Below are 25,895 nucleotides of genomic sequence, written 5' to 3' on the forward strand. Positions count from 1 at the left end.
CATTATTCCTAAAAACTCGTAGAACATTTTCATTTAGTTCAAGTTCAAATTTAGATAAACAGTTCACTATTCTGTGAAAAATCATATTAATAAAAATAAGAAATGAAGAATGCATTAGTAGTTCCGAAACTGTCTTGACATTCGGTGTGGAAACGTTCCTAGGAGTTCCGAATCTGGAACAATTCCGACCTCTACTCTCAGGGTAATGTCGAACATTCGTCTCAGTTAATCATTGCAATTGGAGTTTACCAAAAACGAACAGAAGCCGACTCAGACCATCACAAAGCAACTACCTTACTGCCGTTTTGAATAGATTCTTTGGTCTTGACAAAGGTCGTGCCAATAACATTGCCGTCAATCTGGTCTATTTTTAAAATTGTTTTCATAAGTTTAAATCACATTCTGCTAGGAATCTGTCCACGTCGTTTTTGTTTTGGACATTTCAAGCATTATTATGATATGCTCAGGGCAGATCTAGGTTTTCCGGGGCCTAGGACTTATTGAAATCCAATGGGGCCCCATTTACAATAAAACAAATAATATAATAATAATAATAATATTGATAATACTATAAATTATCATTAACTATTTTTAACTATACGATAAGTACTCATTGTTAATGAAAAAGTACTAAAAATTTATGATGATAATAATTCAATTTTTGTGGGCCCTTGACACTTCGGGACCCAGGGCTTAAGCCCTATTAGTCCCTATGTAGATCCGCCCCTGGATATGCGAATTTTTTCATATACTGAAGATGTGAACATAATGCAACAATTCAACTGCTGATTTTGACAAAAAATATCATTCTTGCTAAGATTTCACGTTGACATCTTGCAGTATAAATCGTTGTTAAGTTAATGTTGTAATTAATCAGGAAGGTTAATCAATCTTTTTTGTTCCATATTTATCTTTCAATCTTAAAACATATTTCAGATATGAACAGTTTATTCCATGACAAAATGGTCAGAATATTTTTCTGACCATTTTGTCTTGTTAAACAGCCTTTGTGCTTGTGCAATCATTTTTCCTCTTTCTAGAACTGACGAGCCATTTTGCTCAAGCCATACTATTCTTACTATAGCTATATTGAAAGCTACTGTTTTTAGAATATCAGAATTTTGAATTTTTAAGCTTTGGTAGATGAGCAAACTGCAATAAATTGAAATAACTTACATATTACTTATTCTCTGTCAAATACAACTATTTATAGGAAATGTTTTGTGTAAAATTTTAATTATTTTTTCTTCATAAATAACTACTACATGAATTAATTGTCAAATTCCTAAATATCAACTTTTAAATGAGCATGTCTATAACAATTTCCTGTTTGTATTTTCCAAAGTTATAACAAAATTAGAAACTGGTTTTATCTTTCTAGGACCAAACTGTATATCAGATACCCAAACTTTTACACTAGTGACCCTAAAAATTTTAATCCTACAAATCACATGCAGCCTATTTATACTTTAATTATATATTTTAATATTTATTATGTATTATTTATATGGTCTTTCAATGGTAATAACAGCATGAAATGAAAACCTATTTCTTTTTAAAGTTCTTAATTACTAGTGAAATGCAAAGAAAATAACTAATATATTATTTTATTTTATTTTCTAGAATTAATTTTAATTCCATTTATAAAATGTTCCTATAAAATAATTTCACAATTGTTAAATGTTAATGAAAACTACACCATTATTTCTTTTGGTCTTCTTCAAAATCTCTCTCTTCCTCTGATTCAATTTGATCATTTACAATTTCTACCTGAAAATAAAATAAAAGATTAAACGTTAAAAATCGTTAATCTATCAAAATATTTCTAAGGAATGTTAGTCCATAACCTGGAAAAGAGTTAGAAATTATACATGAGGTGGACAAACATTCATACATTCAATGGGAAAGCTGGGACTCAACTCAAGCATTATTAATTCATTTAATTTCTCTAATTTTCATTAATAAAATGCATAGAATTTAAATTTGCCAAAAATTCTGACTGCACCCAGAAAAAAATTGAAACACAAAATTAATATTTTACAAACCTTATTTACTTGTATTTCCTTTAGTACTTCAAAAAATTCTATACAAACCTATAGAAATTATTCTAATTTCATTTAATATTCTAAAATGTTATATTCTGATTCACACATCTCATACAACATAATATTTTTAAAAAATTATACATATTTATTGATTGATTAATATAATAATTCATAGAAATTTAAGTAATTTTATATAATAACAACAATAACATGCAAATTTATAAGTTAAAATAACTTTAAAAATCTTCATATAAAGATTAAATAAAATTATAAAAAAACACAGTTTTTATGTTTGCCTTGAAATGCTCAAATAATAATTGTAAAAGAAAGAAATATTGATTAACATGATAATTTGAGACATCATCACACTAATAGACTATAGAGGTGTATGCCATCTGTATAGTATTAAAATTACTACTGCAGAAATGGTGAATGAAACCTGCAGATTTCACACTGTATGAAGCTTTTTATAGTTTTACCATTTTATATTTTATCTGGCTGAACTAAGCCTGATAAAATATAAAATGATATAAATTTAACTTTGCTGTTATGATTTTGAATTAAGAAAATATGTTTTTGTTATTCCAAAAAGATATCTACATAACTTTATATGCGTGTTTTTTGTACATATAGGCTGAATGTTTACGCTTATGCAACTAATAGCACAACATGTATTATGAAATAGTAAAATAAGATGTGGTCTTCTGATTAAAAGAGTTCCTCACATCTGTATTAATCTCTTGCACTGACAAATTAATCAATACATATATTTGTTAGTTATGTGATTCATATACAAATCAATCATAGTGACAGAATACTGCCTTGTTATCAAACCATTTAGCTGACTTTATTAGAATGTTTTGAATAATTATTATGTTCTACTAGTTTCTACTATTGGTTTCTATACATTTGTCATTAAAATAAGTATAGACCTACTTGTACTCCTTAATTAATACAGAATGAAAATGGATTCAAGAATTATCATTTATTAATTATTTTTAAACCCATACTTTTGATATATTAGTTATAAATAATAATTAAACTTATATATATATATATTACTTAGTTTTTTGATATAGTGTTCTCTCAGTCCCTTTGTTTGCATATAAAAAAAAATGTAAGGATTACAAAAATATATAATATCTAAACTAAATGTCTAGATAATATATATATTTTTATAGTGATATAATCTGAACACAATAGTTTAATCTAAAAAGTATAAAATATAAAAGTATGATTTCCTCAAAATATATATTCCTAATGATTCATCAATTGATAGATTTGTTAACATGGGGCAACATTGTATTAAAGTTAGATGGTCATCCACAATTACAGGTGAATGTAACTTACAATGAAATTAATTCACATAAGTTAGGAATAAAGAATAATATCAAGGATTCATACTACTTATTATAAATTTTGTGGTCAGGACTGTGTTCAAATCCAGATTGTCTTATGATATAGCTACTGGCTGGTTCTCCAATCATATATTAAGTATAAATATGTTTGATACCAATTTTCATTTAGAATGTATGTATAAAGACAGCATTTACAGTTGAATAGTGTTAAAATTATCAATCAGAGCAACTTGAATTTCAATCATATCGTAATATAGCTGTAACTAAAAGGAAAAATGAAGTCAAGTTAAATTATTGAATATTTTATATAAAATATAGAAAATTTATTACAAATTATAAAATATTTTATTAGATAAACTAATTTTATTATAGGAATCTATCTAATATCATTACATGTTTAATATCTTTCATAATTAAAAAACAATGGGTATAGTGTTAGAAACTAAAATTACTACATTCATTTCTTTATTTAGGTATTCAGAAATTTATTTTTACTTATCAATTTAATAGTTAAATTGAAATCATGTGGATATTATAATAAATACACATTAAGTTTAATTGGTTCTGAAAAACTATTGTAATGTGATCCATTATAAATAGAACTGCTTTCCCATAGGTTCAATGTCATAAATTGAACTTATAACACTGTATAATAATGATACAGACAAGGCAAATAAAAAACTAATTACTTAAATTTGACACTTCATAAATCATAATAAAAAATGTATACTAATCATAAAAGCAGGGAGTCAAAGCAAGTGACAATAAAGTGAAAATCTACTATACAAAGTACAAAGTGAAGTACAAAGAGAAAAGGTTACAAGATTTTCAATTGTTTTTGAAGAAGCATCACCTCATTTTGACTCTTACTGCATTTCTTCATTATATTACATTTCTATTTGCAAATGATACATGCATAAAATGATAATACTTGTTCAAGTAAACCTATATTAATAGATCAAGTTTCAATATAATTTACTCAATTATTTAAAAAATTGCATTAGCATTTTATACACATTACTCAGACGTAAGAATCATCCTAAGGAAATTCACAAAAAGGGACCAGAAGATAACTGTACCTTCTTAGATTTGAATTACTTCTTCTCAAACAATTTTATTAAGTACAAGTAATTGTTTTTTGTGACATTGTCATAATATCAGGCTGCAATTTTTTTATTATCTTTTAATTTAAAAAAAAAAAATCATGTTACTTCAGGTCCAGACCAGAAGTTTGTGTATAGTTAATTAGAATCTCTGACCCCTAAGCTTTTCATGTCTGGTCTGCATTTTAGTGGTGCCTCTGTACATCATACTTCTCCTAATTAACAATTAAGTCATTAAATTAATTTTATATTTACTTTACATTTACTTTAACTTATAATTACTTTAAATTTATATAATTTTTAAACTGGACTTCTGGCCCCTAAGCTTTCCATATCTGGTCTCAATTTTCATTTTCATCTAACTCTGTTCTCAAGATTAACAAAGGACAGACAGACATTTGAAAAATACAGCTCAACAGTAAATAACATTAGAAACTGGAGAAAGAACTTTGTTGTGAATTTTGTCAGTATAGTTCCAGTTTATATGTGCTAATTTTTTGTCTGAGAAAGAACTTACAAACAAAAAAGGACACATTATATCACTCCACCAATTAAAATTTAATGAACTCAAAAACGTTTTGACCCAGTTTAATGGATCTTTATTCAGTTACAGAACAAAAAAGAAATAGAAGATACAAAATGTAAAGTTTAAAAAAATGCATAAAAAAAAACATGGTATTGAAATACCATGCGTAAGAAATTGGGTAAAACAACCAAAAAATGAATGTTAAATGGATTATTTTAGTTCTATTTTGCTTTTGTGCTCTTCAACTGAAGATCCATTAGACTGAACTGAAAATGTTTTGAGTTCATTAAATTTTAATTGCTGTAGTGATATAAGATGTTTTTCTTTGTAAATTTTATTAAGCAAAAGTATTTTTATAACAGTGAATTTATTTTACATGGTTATACTGAACAACTAATGTAACAAATATCATTTATTGAAGATAAAAGTCCTCACTGCAATTTTTAAACTTATATTGTGATTCATTATAGATATTATTTTCAAATTATAATTTAATATCTGCAAAATCAATATTCATTTTGACAAATAAAAGTAATATAATGAAGCAAACATAAGACTAGGAATCCATAATTAAAGATTTTAGAATAACTTTTCATTATAAAAAAACAAACTTTAATCAAGTGTTATTAATAAAAAATTATATTTATCAATATAAAATGTTACTTACGCTGATTAATCCGCTTCCAAAAGCATACAATACCATAGCAGAAGCAGCAAAAGCTCCAGATAATATAATATCTCGCCACTTGTGTGGAAAATCCTGACTCGTTTCATTTTTTGATTTGCTGTTTGTATTCTCTGAAAAGTAATAAATATTTCTTAAAAGGAATACAGTTAAGTTTAAAAAAGCAATTTAAATGTATTATCAAATATGTATAATACTATTCAAAAATATGCAATAAATTTGTAGTGTAAATATTGAACTTGTTGATAAATCTTGCATAGAAAAATTCGTATATACAGATGTAGATAAAAGCTGTTATTTACATTATCTATTTATCATATATAAAATTTAAATTATGTCAAACTTAAAGTGTATGTTTAAATATTCTACAATCAAAACAAACTTTGTATTTTCAGCTTTGACTACTGAAAATAAAGCTTTTAAAATTATATTCTTGAATTAGTTTTAAAATATTCTTTTATAAATTATTTAATGTTTGAACTTAAATATTGAAAATTTAATACAAAATTAAAGGATTTTTATTTATGAATTTTAATTTCTAAAAATTAACATTGTTATATATGCATATTTCTTATACTAAATTATTATTAAAAACTAAATAATTTTACATAAATATATGTGAAATAACATCAAAAAATTTTATTACAATATAAAATATCCTAAAATTTGGTTGACTGAAATATATTTTAATAGTTGAAACTGGTTTGGAACATGCTTGTTGTTCACAATCAGCAGTATGCAGTTCTTCCAAATAGATTTTAACTATTCTTAAAATAATTTTGAGCTAACTTAACTGACTTTTGAGCATTTTATTATATTAATTTATAACAAATTAAATTACTGTCAATGTTAAAATTACTTAATTAAATTTCTAAAATTATACTTTCTAATTCATCTTCCAAACTACTTGAAACAAAATTTAGTTTTATGTTTCAAATTCTTCTTAGAATATTGAGTTTTATTAAAATTTTACTTAAAAATTAAATATTGAAAAAAAATTAAATAACTTAATATTTTTAACATTGAAAATTATTAAAAGAAAGAAAATGAAAAATAAACCTGAAAGTAAAGTATATATGATGTTTATTACAGATAAGTTAAACAAACAGAATAATTCAATGCAACAGAATAATAAAAACATGGTTAAAAAGACAAAATATAAAAACTGAACTACAACTTTGGATAAATTTAATAATAGTTAAAAATGTAAAATTTAGAGAATTGCTTTCAAAATTTAGCCTAAATCATATTATTTTTAAGTTATATTAAGGTTAAATAAATTAATCATCATTAAAATTTGCCTAAAAGTAAGTAATTATGCCTTTATTTACTATATAAGTTATAAATTAATTTTAACTATAGATTGGATAAAGAACCTACCTGAAGTGTCCACTGGTCCTTCTAGAGTTACACAGCATTATTTCTAAAGGCCCACCAGAGGCTCTTAGAACTGATGATTGTAACTCTTGATTTAGGCATATCATTGGAACATTTTTTTATTGGTTTATGTTAAAACTTTAAATTTAGAATGTTGGTTGTGTGCTAGATTGTTAATTTATTTGAATTCTTTTTTTTTCCTAACTGAAGAAGACCTATGAATAGGTTGAAAATGTTTTTAATATATTAAACTCATTGCCGGATATCAATAAGGTGTGTTTATAGTATCTCACAACTAGCTGGTCCATGATCATTTCAAATATGTAATTACAGCAATAGAAAGTGTGAAGTCATACAACTTCTGTCACAGTCAGATATTGAAATAAAAGGGTTAAATTTTAAATTTGAGATTGAAAGAATCATGACTGGATGGTGTGTGTGGAAGGAAGTCACAAAAGTGGGTGAATAAATTTGGAATAAAGGTGAATTCATTTTTATGAATAAAAGTCATTTGTTGAGACAGACATTCACATACTATATGTCTGGTCAAAACTGTACAAAAAATAGTTCCTTGATGCTCCTTTGATGCTGATACCAATTCTGAAAGGAAAGTTCATTTTCCCAGAACAATCACTGAGCAGTTCACTGTAAAGTTTTATGAGTGACTCAAAAGACAGTCTGTCAGAAAGGAATATACACACACCTTGAAGATTATTTGGTGAAGTTGGAAGGAGTTGGAGGTAATGGAGAAAATAAGAAGTATCCAAAGGCAACATGCAACGAGCAGGGCAGAAAATGGAATCAGAGAATGAGCCTTGTGTCCCAAGAACATGGTTTTAGATTGGGTCCCTCAATCTAACATTCCAATTTGTTTCAAATCCTCACAACTTGATTGGTCCCTTATCTGTTTCCAGGTGAAATTAGAGACTTTCTTGGGCCATGGGAAAAAGTTGGTGTTAATTTAATTGTCAATGCAGAATTCAATCTCAACTAGAGATGTTTATTGATCTTAGGATCCTTAGTACTTTAAATCAGCCTGTGTGTACCTCTCTCCTTGACATTTATTCAATACACAATTTGAAGTTGAATAAATTTGTCAGGAAGTTAACAATTCAAGAAAATTTTCACATTGTTTATAAAGTTATTAAAGGAGAAGTGTTAAGGTGAGTGTCTCAACAATGGCAAAATCTCACGAAAACAAATAAGGAAGGGAAAATCTTGGTCATGTAAATAAGCAATTATTTATTGTGACATAGTCACAATGCCTGGCTGCAATTTTTCATCACAATCTTCTTGATTTTAATACTATCTTGTACATCATACTTTGCCTGTTAACAATAAAATCATGCTGTTCTAACTCTATTATCTAACTCTGTTCCGGAGAAAATTTTTGAATTAAACTGACATAACTTCCAGTTTAAATCAGAGGTTCATACATAATTAATTGGGGCCTCCTGTCTCTAAACTTTCCGTATCTGGTCTCAACTTTCATCTAGCTAACTCCATTCTTGAGATTAAGGAAAGACAAGACAGATGCTAGTGGGAATTTATAGGTCTGCAATTCAAAAATTGCAGCTGAATAATCAAGATTGCTTCTAATATAGAAAAATTAAGTTCTGATTTAATCTCACAGTTAAAACTATTTCTTTTTTTTCTTTACTCTTTTTATTAACCAACTCTGCCAGCTGTCTGTCCAGATAAAATCTTATAACTAAATTTTCACCCACTTCCCAATTTCCAATTTAGTTGAAACTTCGCATATGTATATATTCCTGATGACAATACACTTTTCTAGAGTTTTCAAATAATTTTAGCAATTAGCAAACAATCAAAATTTGTAAATAAAATCTGATGAAAGATAGTTCTATGTGACTCTTAATAAATTGTAAGTGCTCTTTAAGTTGGCAAAAGTGGCAAGGCCTTGCTTATTTTTAGTCATACTGTCTACATAAAATCTTGTAACTCAATTTTTACCCACTTCCCAATTAACTTAAATGCTAAGCCAAGAAGAATTTCGATAATTCAGTGTTTCATACATAAAACTAAATAGAAAATGAAAAATATTTGGAAAAAATTTAAAGAAATGCTTTTTATTCACATAAATGCACTAAAAAGTAAAAAATAATTTTTTCAGCTTTCACAGTATTATTCTTGGTAGTAAGCAACCAAAAATAATGGTATGGAATGTTCATGTTTAGAAATATTCTTAGTTACACTTTCTATCAATTTTTATGGGTTTCCCATGAGTACCCCAGGCTTTTACTTTTGATTATAATACCAAGAATAGTGTGAAAGCTGAAAAAAGTGTATTTTTTACTTTTTAGTGCATTTATGTGAATAAAAATAATTTATTTAAAGTTTTTTATTTTTATTTATGATCTATAAATACTGTGGAAAATAGACAAAAATGTCTGAACATGCTCAAATTTGTTACAATATTCTTGTATGTGCAAATTAAAGAGTTTATTATTTAGTTAATCATAAGTTTCAATGCAGTGTTAAACAAAATTTATTACATTTAAACAGAACTCTTACCTTCATTTAAAACTGGAAAGTATCTTTGTAAAATTCTATTAACAAACTGATTTAAATTATCACAACTTTTTAAATAATTTTGAAGAGCTGCATTTGGGAATGGAATTTTAAGAATTGGTGCAAGGTATCCAAATACTAATGCATCTGCTGAACATGGCCTGAAAATATAAGTATTTTGTGCATAAAATTTAAATGTAATAAAATATTTCTTGTAGTAAATATAAAAAATATTTTAATAGAATTTTCAAAACTATGAATAATTATACATATTATTACAATTAAATAAATATTAATTTATTTACGTTAAGTCACTAATGTAAGCACTAATTTAACTGGCTAAATTATAGAAATTGTAAAGTATACCGTTTTAATAATCTAACATTAGATATCATTTAAAATACATGTATAAATTTTAAATTCATACTGATTCTTCCTTAGGCAATTATGCCAATTTGGTAAGAAAGCTTGCTAAAATATTGTTCTTAATTCACTAGATTAAAGGTTCAAAGCTAAGATATGTAAATTTTTTAGAAATGGATGTTTGTATCTATGTTTATACCAAGAACTAAACAATCTAAACTTCATGCAATGTTTAAATAAATCATATAAATTTTGGAGGTTTTCAGATGGATGACTGGATATTTAGATGGATTTTGGCAGTTGAGTTCAATTTCTTCATATATAGTACATTATAAAAGAAAGAATATTAACTGTTCTAATCGAATAAAACAAATTAATCACATAAAATTTCCTAACATTTTCAAATCCCCTGCATTTGTTTATCTTTTCATGTTTTTAATTCCCTTCAAAATCATTTTCTTCTTTTAAATTCTTTCCTCCAAACATGTGGAAAATCATAATCTTCACCATAATGTTAGAGTTACAATTATACATATGAATTTTAAAGTTATTTTTAAAAATTCCAAATAATAACATCTGTAAGATTTTCTACCAGACTAGACAATACACAAATTAATAATTACATGAATTTATCATTAGGATAGTCTATTAACAACTTCAATAAGTAAATAATTTTGGCTAATTAATTAATCATTTAAAAATATTTTAAAAATCAAAATTTTTAAAATATCTGTTTGTGCTGTAAAAGGGTAAAGTCAAATTTTAATTTCAATTTGACTTTACCCTGCTATTTTTGGTAATATGAACACTCCTGAGAATTTCTACTACTTGTTAACCTTATTGTAATTAACCTGTAATTAACCTACCAAGCAAAAACCAAATCTGCCAGTTAAAAGGTTAATTTTGAACCAATTTTTTTAAACATATTTTTATTGAAGTTACATAAATAAAGCTCATTTTCAGAAATATGAATTTGTAGATTTGTTGTATTAATTATGTTAGTCAGGCTTGGTTTATTCACAATTAAATTCAACAATTATATGAAAATCCACTTTGGTTATCAATAACCTGATAAACTAAAAAAGTTAAATGCCTAAAAATCATGAACCAAGTTGACTACACTCAAATCTGTTTTTGTGCGGTCTTTTTTTGTGCGATTTTTTATATGTGCAATGTGTTTTGTGCAATTATTTTTGTGCAGTATACCAATTTGATTGAAATTCGTATACCGCGCACAAAAAATCACACACAAAACAAATCGCACAAAAAAAGACCGCATAAAAACAGGTTTGAGTGTATTACAGTTGTAGCTAAAACTATAGCCCACAGATGAAAGCTAAGCTAAAGTTTCAGCTATAATGCGAATACTTTCAAAATTTCTCAAATGTTTGACTTTCAATCAACTGATAAAAGTGGCATAGAAACCTATTTTCTTACTATTCTCAATGTACCAAAACTTTCATGGAGTTTAAAATGTTTAAAACTGTTTTTTACACCAGATTATTTGATATTTTATATTGGAAATGTCATAACTAGCTTATTGAGATGTAAACTAAAGATAGATGTTTCAATTACACAATGTAATCCTACTGTGAATAAATTTAATCTATAGTTTATGTAATTGTTGCTGTTATTAAATGTTATAGATAGATTTAATATGTTAAATATAAATAAAACTTTTTCATTCAAATATTATCTATCAATGAAATTTCTACAAATCAATCTAAACCACAGTAGTAAATTTTTTATTCTGTAATATGATTTAAGCAATGTATTAGGTATCTAAACAAATATTTTTATTATACAGTACTAACTGAGGAAATGTATTCATGAAGATCTCAGTTGATATTTTTCATTTATTCATATTTAAAATAATTACCTTTTCCCAAAAAAAAATTCATTTTCACCTAATCTTTCTGAAAGTAAAGTCATGCATTCTTCTGCTTTCTTATATATCTGAAATAAAAAGGAAATAGTATTTGGATAATTCAAACATATAACATGAAAGTGTGTTTAAAATATCATAATTATACAAAATAAATAAAAATTATGTTAAAATGAGGGTGATCTATCTACTGTAGTTAATCAGTTTAATTAATGCAATTTTTACAGTATTGAAATTTGAACAAAGCAAACTTTGCAGTCCTGATTCTAAATTCAACTGTCCATACCTGAGGATGTCCCATTAACTGGGCTGAAAACATTTGCATTATTCAAGTTTCACCACTGTTATAGGTGCATTAAGTTATAAGATGTTGTAATATTTATAAAATAAATAATTATAAATAAAAATATATTGACATAATTAAATGTAAAAATTAATGATTATTATTTAGAGTAATAAAAAGTTTAAACTTTTATCATCAAATTTATATTAATGCTTATAAGTTACATTAATTTATAAGCATGAATGTTCATGCCCATTGTAAAGTCAGTCTTTTCTCGAGTCAAAATTCTTAAGCATCCAACTCAGACTGAAACCTGAGTTGCTCAAAATGGCAAGACCTCATTAACCATTTTCACTTGGCCATTGTTAATTTACATTATTTTTTAAAGGTTTGAAGTTGTCACTCATATTAAATTAAAATAAAAGATTCTTTCAATAAAATAATCTTTTAAATAATCTCATAATTAAAGATTAATATTATACTAAGAAACTACTTTTCAGAGACCAATCTTTAATAAGGACCAAACAGTAAAGAATACGTATTAATATTACAAATTTTTCAGATTATTATTAATAATTAAATAATTTTTTGCTCCTTGTCAAATCAAGTGATAAATGTGAAAGTAAAAAAAGTAAAAATCAAAATAACAACTGAAATTAATAAAAACCCGGCTGTTGAGAGAAGAAAGCTGGGAATTTTTTGTTGAGCCCAGAGAAGAAATAGGGATCTGTAGTGTGGAGACTCCTATAAATTAATATTATTTTTACTAACAAAACAAAATTTTCAAGACTGCTTTTTATTAATAAACATTCTACATATTTCATTGATTCAAAAACAAAATGGAAAAATGGCTGACGCTATTCCTAGGTCCCCTACAAGCTGTCAATAGCTTCGACAAAAACATTGTAGGTTTGAATAAAATAAATGATCTAGTTAATGTAACAAACTTGACTATTATAGATTTGTCAATCAACTTCAAATATTTGGATCAGAAAACAAATTAAAAAGTAAGGATAAAAGGACTAAAAGCAGGAAATACTTGAGATTCTTTCTGAAAAAAATTAAAATAAATGGTCCAAAAATCTGTAATGTGTATGTTTATAAATTACAGTGAATTGAATTCTGAACTATAATACGAGGGCTATTTTTTAAATAAGGTCCGTTTGTAAATGAGAGTGAGAATGACATGCAATTGCAGTAGTGTGCATGAGCATGTGCTTTCAGCATGCTTTGCAAAAGTAGATAAAGATATGTAAATTATGGGAAAAAATATATTTTAACGATATTTACAGTATTTTTCTACTTATCAAAAAACGGACCTTATTTAAAAAATACCCTTTGTATATCATTATTTTTTGTTCAACTATAATACACATCAACTATAAATAGCAATGTCAGAATGACTATATAGCTCTCTTTCAATAGCTCTAATAATTATTATCAATTGTTAATGTATCTGATTGAGTTCTTGCACTTTTTGGAACTTTCTAGAATAACTTTTTTCTGGAACATTCTAGAATGTTCCATGGTAGTATATAAACAGGTCGGGGTACGTGCTATAAGAAAATACCAAATCCAATCCTCTCACACTACTTTACCATGACCAACTAACATCTGCTAACCAAAGAGCAAGTTTTCCTGCTCGTTTATGACTATCATTCCAACTAAAAAGTGGCCAATTCTATCACTGACATCAATGCTGCATTAGGTCCGGACACTATCGCCAGAAGAACTGCATACGATTGGTACGAATGCTTCATAAGTGGAGATCGCTAACCCAAGAAGATCATGCTCTCTGTCTTCTGTGATTCTAAAGGAATCATCATGCTTGAGTTGCTGTTGCAAAATACAACCATCAATGCAACTTTCTACTGTGAACAACTCAACGTCTGCAGCAGAAACTGGCGGAGACCCACCCGGAACACCAGAACACCACCCTGTTGCATGACAATGCACGGCCACATACGGCTAGGCAGACCCGCCAGAAGCTACTGGACATGAACTGGAGGTCTTGCCCCACCCACCGTATAGTCCTGAAATTGCACCTTCCGATTACCACCTGTTCGCCACACTCGACCGCCACCTGGCTGGCAAGGAGTTCAACAATGAAGCCAACTTGGAGGCCAGCCTGACCAACCTCTTCGAGTCGCAGCTGCCAGAGTTTTATCAAGATGGCATCCATTCCTTGCATAAGTGTTGGCAAGAAGTGGTCAACAACAAGTGTTGGTGATTACATTGATGATTGAAGTCAATTCTGTACATAAAATTTTCTTGGCTAATTAAATGCATCCAAAAGTGCAGAACTTTGTTCAATCAGATAGCATTGTTATATTTCACTTCTACTCACTGAATCACATCTAAAAACACCTGTAATTTACATGCTTAGGTTTCTAATAACATTGTGTTCAGAGTTTAACCTTGATTGGACAAATCATTTTCTATCCTAACCTCATAATAAGTTAACAACTACCAGAATATATCAAGCTATTAAATAGCAATTATTTTAAATTAATTACTAAATAATTTGTCACTAGAGGGAGATGTTAGGTGCAATCTCTTATTAGATTTAATAATTATAATAAAATTAAATAATTTAGAAAATTCTGGAAGAAAAGAATCAAAGCGGGACTTGAACCTGCAACTTCTGCGTACCATGTGGATGTGTTGCCAGTTACATTACTCAAGCCTCCAGTCTGATAGTAGTTAAATATGTACATTGGGTTTGTAGATGTTGGTTTATGTATCCTAATCACTATGAGAAATTCACTATTAATTGTATCTATGGTATTTCTGAGATAGTAGCAATCTTCTAAAAGAAAGGATGTGAAATTCTCTATTGGAATTAAACATCCTGTGACCCACAATATAGAAAATAGCTTTATAAGGTATAATTTTCTCATAATAGTGTAATGACTAAGGTTTTGTAAAGGCATTGATTATTGTTCACTAGAATTGATGCAGATGTTTGACTTTATTGAATTTTATTGTGAACTTCTATTTGGAGAATTATTTGCAGCCATAAAGTATTTATTTATTCAATGAAATAAAATCTTTTTAATTAATGTCATACAAGTATTAATTATATCTGTAAAATAATACTGTACAATAAGATTATCCGATTTACATATTTACTTACTTGAGTCTCTCTTTGTTCTTCATTAATATTTTCATAATTTTGAAGGGAATGAATTGTTTTAATTGCTTTACGTTGCATGTGTCCAGGAATAAAGTAATTTAATGGAAAAGGAAGTATTTTTGCATACCATGGTCTTGTCACTTCTGTATAATTCTGTTCATCCATCCATGAGATATATAACTATAATTTAAAACAAAACTCAAAGTATTAGTTCAATAATAAGATCCTATATTATTTGAAAAATTAAACATTTTTTCACTTACTAATGCAGGATATAATGAATTTTTTAACAGTGAAGAATATGCTATAATATCTGAGCATTGTTTTTGTGATAAATCAAAATCTGCACAATAATTCTGAAAGTTTTAGTTAATTATATTAATTATTTAAAATGTTTAAATAATATTTACGTAATATAATATTATTACCTGCTTTCTCAGATGTGCGATAATATCTTTAAATTTTGTTAATTTAATATTTAATCCATGAGTGAAATATGGCAAATCATCTAAAATACATAAAGATTATTAAATTTCAAACAAAATTCAGTAAAAGATCATTTAAGAAAATAAAATTTAAAAATAATTTGTTATCTCATAGATATATAACTATATTATATGTAAAAAAATTTTCAAATAATTTTATATATAAATTTAAATTTTAAATAAAAGTTTCAAAGGTTTACTAATTGACTGACACTATACCACACACCGCAAGCATCTGGCTGTGTGGTACAGTGGTATAGTGTCAGTCTACTATTGTGGAATCCATTTTCAGAAGTCATCCAGATCTTTACAATTTACCATGGACAATATTCATTTGGATGTTGTTCCTTGTCCCTTACCAATTTTGAGATCAATCAGAAATGATCAGAAAAGAGATCATTTCATTCATAATAAGCAAAATTAGCTGACTTCATGGCATTATTAAGTATTTTGTCTTTAGAATCTGTTATTAATTTTAAAATAGAACACAAAATGAGGATATATGATTTGTTATAAATCAAATTTTAATGTGTAAGTTTAATTTAATTTAATTTTAAATCAAACTTGCTTCTAATAATGTAACATTTTTGGAGTCCTTTAATTAATTTGGAGTTTTTTTTTAACTCTAAATTAAAGGACGCCAAAAGTGTTACATTATTAATAGCAAGTTTGACTTAAATTAAGTACAATTTATTTGAGTGTTAAAATAAGGAGTCAATGAAAGATTTAAATAAAGTTCATTATTACTTATATATTTGTGATTTATAAATATTGAAATAAAAATTAAGTAATTCTTTTCAAAACTTATATTATTTATAAAACTACAGTTTTATAAATTCTTGCAATAACAAATAATAATCTTTAGTATCCACTGCAATATCTGAATTGAATAATCCAAATATTATTAATCCAAATATAATATTTCAAAGTGAATTTGTGAATGTGAATAAAAATTGAAAATAAACAGTAACTGTTCCAAGCTATGAAAATTGTATTTAATTCACACAAAAGCATTTCCATGGTGTTAAAATAATGTATACATTGGCGCTACTAACAGGTCTCTAGCCAACAGATTAAAATAACATGGAAAAACAAACTAGTTACCACTTTAGCCACGTATGCCACAGACTCAGGGATAAGAGCAAAATCTTGGAGAGACAAAATTAATTCAGTATGCCTTCAATATGACCACATCAGAGCCTTAAAAATTCCTGAGATATTCAAAGCACCAAAGAAGAAAAATTGTATCAATTTCAAGGATTCTAATTGCTATTAGCAGCTTGACCGTCATTTTATGATAACCCCCAGACAATGCATAAACATGATGGCCAAATATGATTGTAATATGAACTTTTGTACAGAATTAATATGATGTTTAGTTTATTAATTTTAATATCTGTAAAATCTTAAATATTTAGATATATAGAAGTTGTGTTTAAATGCCTTGATCTTCCAAAGATTTTCAAATATGGTTAATTCATTATGAAATGCCTTTGCATTCCCCAAAATACAACATAAGAACTTGTTATATTATACATAAGAACATGTTATATTATATTTTAGACTTGATATTGGCCTATAAATTAGGCCAAAAGCATTTGTGTTTATTAAATTTTTATTCCAAAAGAAGAACAAGGTTGTTATTTGTGCTTAGCAATATTTCCAATTTTTGTTGTTTATTAATTTTAGTTAATAATACAATGTTGTAGCAATAAGCTTATTTAAGTAATTTTAAAAATTTAAATAAATGTCACTTAAAACCAATTAAAAGAACAAAAAAATTATCATTTTTAATTGATTAAAATTTATATTCTAATTTTAATTACATAAACAACTTTGTTAATAATATAATTTATCATCATCACAGAAATGCTTTTGTTTTAGTTAATACAATCTCCACACAAAGGAACTTCTCGGAGATGGACATCATAACCTGAAAATATCTGGACATTTTCCGTGATTCTTGCTGAATTTACGAAGAATTTATCTTCATTAAAGCATCTTTCATATTTCTTTTAGAGAAGTTTTATAAAGATAATATTATAAAATAAAAATATTTAAGAATATAAACAATTTTGCTTGAAACACCTTAAACAGTTTTTGTCAACAATAAATTTAATTATAGATGTCTTTGGTAATATATTGAAATGTATAGAAAATGCAATTAAAAAATAAAAGTACTTACAGCATACTTGATTTATTCCTTTACTTTTTGTTATTTTAACTGGAGCACCAGAAAATTTACAGTAAGCCTGTAATAAAAGAAAATTATTGTTAACACAGTTTTAAAAACTTAGATAAAAATACTGTAATTTTTAATATACATTGTTAAAGAATTTAAAATAAATGAATAAATAACAGATTAATTTCAAATTTAAATTTTAAAAAATGCATTTTTTGCATGTTTGGAGTTTGACTTTTAAACTAAAATGAATATAACAACATTAAAAAGGCTAAATAATGCATATAAATATTTAATTTTTCCAAATAAAACCAAATTTCTGTAATAAAAGAATTACAAATTTGAAGAAACTAAATACAAAGAACACGCATTTAAAACATTTTTAAAAGGAATTAAATCAGCAAACACGGAAAAAAAGTATTTTTTTAAATGCCAAAATAAAATAATTCCATTCTGTAACAAAAAAGTCTACAATAAAATAAAAAATACCTGTTTTCTGAATTTAATTCTTTTTGCTTTCATGTTACATTTTTTTCCCATTCTTGTAAATATTTATCATTATTAGAATGCGCTATTCAAATATATAAAATTTTAACAGCCTTTGCAATCTCATTATTTAATATAAAATGTAAAAAGCAACAATAAAGCAAATATTTGCCCACAAGTTATAAAGTGTTATTTTATTATTATACTATTGGCAAAAACCATCTCTGAAGTACTTTTATTCAAATAGAACAAATATTTTTGTTCCAAATGTTATATTTTTCACCTGAGTTAGGATCATTTAATTGTTAGCATTGTTGTTTTAAAGATAATTAACTGTCACCAAGATTATCAGAAATGAAAGATTAGGATTTTTCCCTGGACCCAGGAAAATCTCCTACTCCTATAAAACAAATGTTAGTAAAAATAAAATGTTTGAGACTTCTTTTTATCAATAAAGAATCATTAACAATATAAAAGCTGCCAAGTGTATGCGAATTCCTTATAACTCCTGCAATTTTTGTCCAATCCAGATGAAATTTTGGTAATATTTGTGTTATGTTCAAGGAGAAAGTATAGGCTACTTACTTTTGCAGAAATATTAGATATAGAATAAACATTTTATCAATTTGAGATTGGTGATTGCACTTATGTTGCAGTGATGTCAGTGACCTCATTTAGTTCATGCTTAATGATAGAATTTCCCTTAAGTTGCATTTTTAAATATTTTGGCAAATAGAGTATTTTAAACTTACTTCATTAAATTTAAAATTTAAACTTTAAAAAACAAAAAAAAAATGATGGATGATCATGGCACTTCTATAACAAATGTTTTTAAAAATCTTTCTATAGTGACCACATGACATTCTATTATCCAATTGGAAGTAACGATTTAACAAGCTTGTTATTGGGAACATTTTAAAAAGCAATGGAGTGTTTACTCAGAATGTGGTGTATAAAGAAATTTTATAAACAAAGATTTTAATATTTTTTTAATATAAAGGCCATAATTTGTTTGTGTGTGTAAGTGAATTCTCTATCTCCTACTATTTCTGTCCACTCCAGTTGAAATTTTGTTTTTTGCTCTTTATGTTACAATAGATAGTATAAACTACTTAATTTGTAGAAATATTAGCAAGTTTTCTTGAATGTCTTGAAATCTCTAATCTCAATCCTTCAATCTCTACTTTCTTGCAAAAAGTATTCAGTCATGCTTGACGGGGGAATTTCTAGTTCTGTATATTTCATTTATTCAAACAAAAAAAGGCAAAAGAAAGCTGGCAAAGGACAAAAGGGACTTTTATCCTGGACTCTACACTGGTTCTTGGCAGCTCTGACTAATTATCTTTTAACTTTTACTTTTTGACCATGCTAAAAATTTAACAAAGATACTGTAAGTGCAGGTTATATATACAGTGGTGCACCCAGAGGGGTGGGGTCAAGGGAACTTGGCTCCCTCCAAAGGAAAAGGAAAACAAATACTAGAAAATTTTCCAAAAATCTTTTTTTAATTAAAATTCTTTTTCATTCATCTTTATTGTAGACTTCAGAATTAGAAAATATCAGATACAGCGAAGTAAAGAAAATGCTAAAATATTATTATCATCAAAGTTAACTCCGTTTTTCTTCTTGGCTTTTAATGAAATTAATAAAAATTAGATTTGAAAAGAAGATAATAGCTACAGTTTTAAATTCTCTCTGTTCTAAATTCAAATTTATTTAATAAAATTTTCAGTTTTCACTTATAGTAAATATAGCTCAAGAATTGAATATTGGAAATAGATAAAATCTTGCTCACCATAACTTGAAGGCAAACTGGATCAACACTTGGTAATCCCCAATTTCCCTCTAAAACCAACAGATCCATTCTTATATTTGTCAAAATAAAATCCAAAACAGATCATCGGTTTATTATTATTCAATCTTTCGCCATGTGACATTCAGCGTTTAAACAACAACGCCATCTAACAGTTGTTCTTTCAACAGTTTTATTTCTGAATTTAAATTGTTTGTATCATAAAATAGATATTATTTTTAAATATAAATGAATATTTATGCTTATTCAGTAAATATTAATAAATGAATTAAAATTGTTTCCATTGTCTTAAACATTTTATATAAAAGTAACTCTTTACGGCTTTTTTTTTTTTTTTTTTTCTTTTAACTCTTTCCGCCCTGTGGGCACTAAGAGGGCCTCTTTTAGTAGGCCCATTATGGGTTCGGCCAGGCCCACAATGGGGCGACCGGCTATCAAACCACCATATTTTGTCCATTGTAACTTGCTGTGTTTTATCAGAATCGATAGTATATTGGTCCTTGCTGCTTCTTCTTCTTCTTCTTACCAATATATCTATCGTTGTTACTATTAATAAACATAATCATGATAATTACATCGATAAAACTTGTACGGAAGCAGTGACGTAGCGTAGGTGTTAGCCGCCCGGGGCGGAGGAAAATTTCGCCCCCCTCTTAAATAAAATACGGGGAATCCAATACAGTTTGTACTGACTTGACAACACCGTCTGTACTGTACAGACGGTGTTGTCAGTCAGTACAATGAGCAAGATGTCATTATTATACATTCATTTAAAGAAAGGAGATTCCCCAGTTTCGTCACAGAATAAGTAATGAAAAATTCCGTGCTCATTTCAATCGGTCCGTATCGTAGGTACGAAAAAAATATGGAATGAAATGGTTCAAATTTTTACAAGATATTATTATTATTTATTGTAAAAAAATGCCGCCCCCTAAAAGTGCCGCCCGGGGCGGGCTGCCCCTGCCGCCCCCACTACGCTACACCACTGTACGGAAGTAACAAAACTGTTCCTAGAGCCGTTTGATATTTTGTTGTAGTCTTTACACTTTTTTCTGTAGAAATTACAAATATGATTACGGATGAAATATATTTATTACTAAAATACTTTAAAATACTAAGAATAGTTTTCTACGTGTACAAAAATAGTATCTGCACGATGAAATAGCCGATAAATAATAAGCTGGCCGATAACACTTTTAAAATAACTTGAGGTGTAAAAAAGAAATATTGTTTATAAGTGGCGTGCCGTGACATTTGATGATAGGGAAGCTGTGTTTCTGTAAGAAGCCGACTTACAAGAGCAATCAATTAATTGCGCGTCAGGACCAGTTCGTATTCGTTTGTTCGATAAGCCAGTAAAATTCGTACACTTCTTTAAATGTATTTTTAATAGATTATCTTGTGGCCGTCGGCCATATTATTCGCGTATTTTATATATTTTTTTAATATGTAATATAAGTTAGTGTTAGCAATTCCTTTGTTTCTTTTGTCTTATCTATCCTTCTTTACTTTCCCCACCACTCTTTTTTACCCTTTGAGTGAGATTATCGTTTCGAAGAAAGAGACAACGAATAGAACAATAGAAGGGACGACGCCGAGGGTCTGGACGAGAGAAAGTGAATCATTTTTGGACTGGACTGCGGAGAGAGGTGTGAAAAAGAAGCGATCTCGACCGGGGTGTGAAGTCAGCAGCAGAAGAAAAGAAAAGGATACGACGGGAGAGTGAGAGATTCACCAAGAACACGGGAAGCCTATAAAAATCAAACAGGACTCAAGAGCGGTATCCCACCAAAGTATTTCAATCTTCGTCTATTTCTATCTCTACATGTATTCGCGTTTTTTATGAACTATAGAGGGCGCAGAATTTTTACAAAATGGCTACTTTATCTTGGTCGCTTGTAACTAGTAATGTAAAATTAATCATATATTACTGTCCGATATAATGATATATGCTGCTTGTAGCTGTTTATCAAGAAATTTTATAGTAGCAAAACAATTATTGCTAGCGGGATACTTCATTATGTGGTATCGAAACAAGTGAGCAAGATCGTTCTATACTGTACATATTTGTGCCCTTTGTGTTAAAAACATCAGTTTTGACATTGTCCTATCAGGGTTGGATTTACAAGTAAAAAGCTATGTAAATTGTTGCTTAGGCTTCGACTTTCAAAGAGCCTCAAACATTTGTACAAAAAAAAAAAAAAAAAAAAAAAAAAAAAAAAAATTAAAGTCGAATTTTGTAATAAACATTTTTTTACAAACCAACAAAATATACTTTACTTTTTATTTTGTGTAGTATTTCATTAATTTTTTTCTAAGAATTAACATAAGATCTTTTTTTAAAAAAATGATAAAACCAATTTTAAAAAAGATTTTTAATGGAATGGGTAAAAAAGTTTAATGAAATTTAGTTATAAAACAGAAGACTAGTGAAACCTCACATCTTTTTCTTCCAATAACCGTATTGAATCAGAGAGACAGTCTGATTCAATTCTTTTCTTTTTATGATTGACTTCTAAAAGTGTAAATGGTTGGTAAGGTGACTTACAGAGTTCAGTTTAGGGCTTCGAAATGCTTAAATCCCTGTGTCCCACACAAAATTACTGGCTTTTTAAACTTTAAGAAAATATCTTTTAAAATTGACAGCATAACTTGTTTATGTAAAGCTGGACAATCGGGAAAACCGCCCATTCTTAACAGTCTAATCCACTCTTTCAGAATTCGGAGAAGCTCATAAATATAACCAGTGCCATAACTAGGATTTTGGACGCCTATGGCCAAGAATAAAAATGACGCGCTTTTTTAATTTTTGTTATTAAATAAAAATAAAAATGGTGGTTTATTTCTGAAATATATGTTCATAACAATTACAGATAATAAATACTATATAAATATAATTATGGAGACGGCCGGATGGCCGAGCGTTCAAGGTGGCAGCCTGCCGCTCTGGGGACCCGGGATCGAATCCGAACGGGTCGAAAATCCCCAGGAATTTTTCGGGGGTGGTCCGTTCGGATATGTCGGGCCCCGTCCCTCACCACCCGGTCGCCCCATTGTGGGCCTGGCCGAACCCATAATGGGCCTTCTAAAAGAGGCCCTCTTAGTGCCCACAGGGCGGAAAGAGTTAAAAAAAAAATATATATATATATAATTATGGAAGTTTTTTTGTGTTATTAATTTCGAATACATATTATTCCAAAACCTTCTCGTTGGCGCCTTTATTAAATCGGCGCCTATGGCGGGAGCCACGTTGGCCATACCCAAGTTACGGCTCTGAATATAACCGATTGATTTCCAAATAGTCATCTGTTTTTCGTGTGGGAATAGACGAAAACTTATATTAGGCTCCCGTAAATCTTTGAAATTGCAATTTAGAACGCAACAGAATGCTTTGCTTTTTCTATTGTTATTCATCTTTACTGCTGATAATACACAAGAATTAATCAAAAGACCCAGATAGAATAGTTTTGTTTTTAAACACCAGAGGACGAGCATCCGGTGAAAAATGCGAATACCTTTGTTCTTCCCCTTAGTTATAAGTAGAATAAGTTTTAGTTTTAAGATCTGCACGTGTATAATTTGTCGGGTTCCGTTTTGAGCGGGCCCTTTCGTTAAGCTTAAAGACTGAACGACTGTAAAAGGATTTTCTTTGTAAAGTTGGGATCCATAAAGAACCTGTTTCTGTTCTTTCTGACGAGAATAAAATCGTACCTTTGTTAAAAGTAACGTGTTTCGATTATTATTTTGTGTCGGTCTGTTCGCGGAAACCATTACACCTCGTCACGAATCTTCACAATCTGACGTATTTAGTAAATAAGAAAGTTGAATATAATTACCTCCGTTATTAGATTCAATAAATTCCCTATGCTCTCTACATGCCAATTCTTGCTTTGAGAAAAAACATGTAACATCTATTAATTTAGATATATCTATTAATCGTAATTATCTTGTTATAATTTTCAATATTTATTTTATATTGTCTACCAATGTTAAATTCTATTTTATTTTGATTTCCAAATTGCTTCAATTTTGCGAAAGAATCGTCATTCGTCATAAATTTTATCATCAAAATGTCAAAATTTTTTTGTCGACGTATTTATATTTAATTTAGGCATTGGTCTTTCTCTTTTAATAATGTTTTCTTTTTCAATATATGGTCTTGAGCCAAAACTTTTTTAAAATAAAATTTTTAATCACTAGCCACGATATAAGGGCTAAAATTAAAATTATAAAAAAAGCTTACTTGGTAAAACAAAATGTGTGATGAATATACATACCTAGTACAAAAATTCTTCAATTGTATGAATATACTTTTAAAGAAACTTATAATTAAATATAACTTTGTGTAGAAACGTACATAAAAATAACAAAATATTCTTTACTTTCTAAAACTTAAAACAATCCACTTAGTGAAATAGCTCTCTACGAGTGACTAATGAATGAAATCAGAGACGGTCCAGGTAGGTGTATGCGTGCCAAATCCCGAGGGTGCCGATACCGGTCAATGTCAAATGCCTCTTTTGTTGCATCACTAGTATATCTCAAAGAACGCGACAGGGCTGTTGTAAATTTTAAACGTTTCTCACCATAGCTGTAAAAATCTAAATATGTTAAACTTAACAGATTGTCCGTCGTTCGTTTTCTAACTAATTCGTTTTAGGACCAAGTGTTCACGGAAATTTCCAAAATTTACAACTTTTCGGTCACTCTCATTGAACTGGAAAAATTTCTGTCTTTATTACATCTAATATTATGAAGAGATCAGTCCCCACTGTACTCGGCAAGAGATTGGTTCAGTTAAGCTTCTGTTTAAGTAAAATTTCGGCTCTTTCATCAGGGTTTTATTTATGTTTCTAATTCCCTAATCGCTTAATTATTTAACTACTTCTTAAGTAGAAATAAGTCGAAACCGGTTACTTTGTACTCGAATATCTGTAGTCTTGGGAAAGAAGTGGAAAGAAATTTTTATGACAACCGATACATAAATCGTAAATTTAAGGAAAATAAAGTCTAGAGCTTTTTTTATACCTCGTGCGTCTCATTCATTAAATTTGGTTGTAAATGATGCTGCCAAAGTAACAGTTATTTTTTTTTAGCATTATACAAGAATTGTACACATTTTTTTCTCCATCCCCTTGCAGATGGGACATACTAAATCGTAATATCACTGGTTTAACATTGAAATCCGTAAGTAATATAAGATGGGAGAGCAGAATAAATGCAGAATAAATATATCAAATATTTTAATGGATTTTTTTTTAAACTCCTGTCAACTGTACAGAACTATCATAAAAACATGCCAGTAAACTCCTATCGGTTGGGTTAAGTTATAAATCTAGTCTGGATGGGCAACCTTTTTTATAACATGGGCCAGAATAAATTTTACGTTTTTTCCGCGGGCCGTAGTAGTTAATTGACGCCTTCTTGTGACTCGTAATTTTTTCAGTCTGTAAATATGAAATAAATAAATAAAAAGTTAATTACTACATTTACTACATTTTTCAATTTAATAATCTATTAAAGATCTCGCGGGCCGGATAGAAACTTTTCGCGAGCCGTAGCTGGCCCGCGGGCCGGGGGTTGCCCGTCATTGATCTAGTCTACTCATGATTCACATAATCGGGCGAGGGCGGCCG

At 28.2% G+C, this 25,895-nt stretch overlaps 1 protein-coding gene across 2 annotated transcripts; it reads right to left on the bottom strand.

Annotated features, from left to right (window-relative positions):
* Positions 1-1,505: 1,505 nt before the first annotated feature.
* Positions 1,506-20,389, bottom strand: LOC136985677 (metaxin-1). Of its 2 annotated transcripts, XM_067283000.1 has the most exons (10): positions 20,242-20,389; positions 17,964-18,030; positions 15,722-15,801; positions 15,557-15,649; positions 15,294-15,473; positions 11,869-11,945; positions 9,630-9,787; positions 5,700-5,830; positions 2,046-2,093; positions 1,506-1,770 (listed from the first exon to the last, which is right to left on the bottom strand). In XM_067283000.1, exons 1-10 carry the CDS (start codon positions 20,308-20,310, stop codon positions 1,702-1,704), a joined length of 972 nt encoding a protein of 323 aa, XP_067139101.1. In that variant the 5' UTR covers positions 20,311-20,389; the 3' UTR covers positions 1,506-1,701. The 2 variants fall into 2 exon arrangements, with proteins under 2 accessions (XP_067139101.1, XP_067139102.1); XM_067283001.1 differs by lacking the exon at positions 2,046-2,093 and having other exon boundaries at positions 1,508-1,770.
* Between the last annotated feature and the right edge of the window lie 5,506 nt (positions 20,390-25,895).

The sequence above is a fragment of the Centruroides vittatus genome, unplaced genomic scaffold (assembly GCF_030686945.1).
Source record: "Centruroides vittatus isolate TY-2023 unplaced genomic scaffold, ASM3068694v2 contig_975, whole genome shotgun sequence".
NCBI lineage: Eukaryota > Metazoa > Arthropoda > Arachnida > Scorpiones > Buthidae > Centruroides > Centruroides vittatus.

Bases quoted from the DNA above. Each gene is read 5' to 3' on its own strand.
- LOC136985677 (XM_067283000.1), bottom strand. From the start codon at position 20,310: ATGGATCTGTTGGTTTTAGAGGGAAATTGGGGATTACCAAGTGTTGAT. The intron at 15,650-15,721 runs GTAATAATATTA...TAAAACTTTCAG, and splicing joins TCGCACATCTGAGAAAGCAG to AATTATTGTGCAGATTTTGA. The intron at 5,831-9,629 runs GTAAGAGTTCTG...ATTACTTTTCAG, and splicing joins CTTTCCAGTTTTAAATGAAG to AGAATACAAACAGCAAATCA.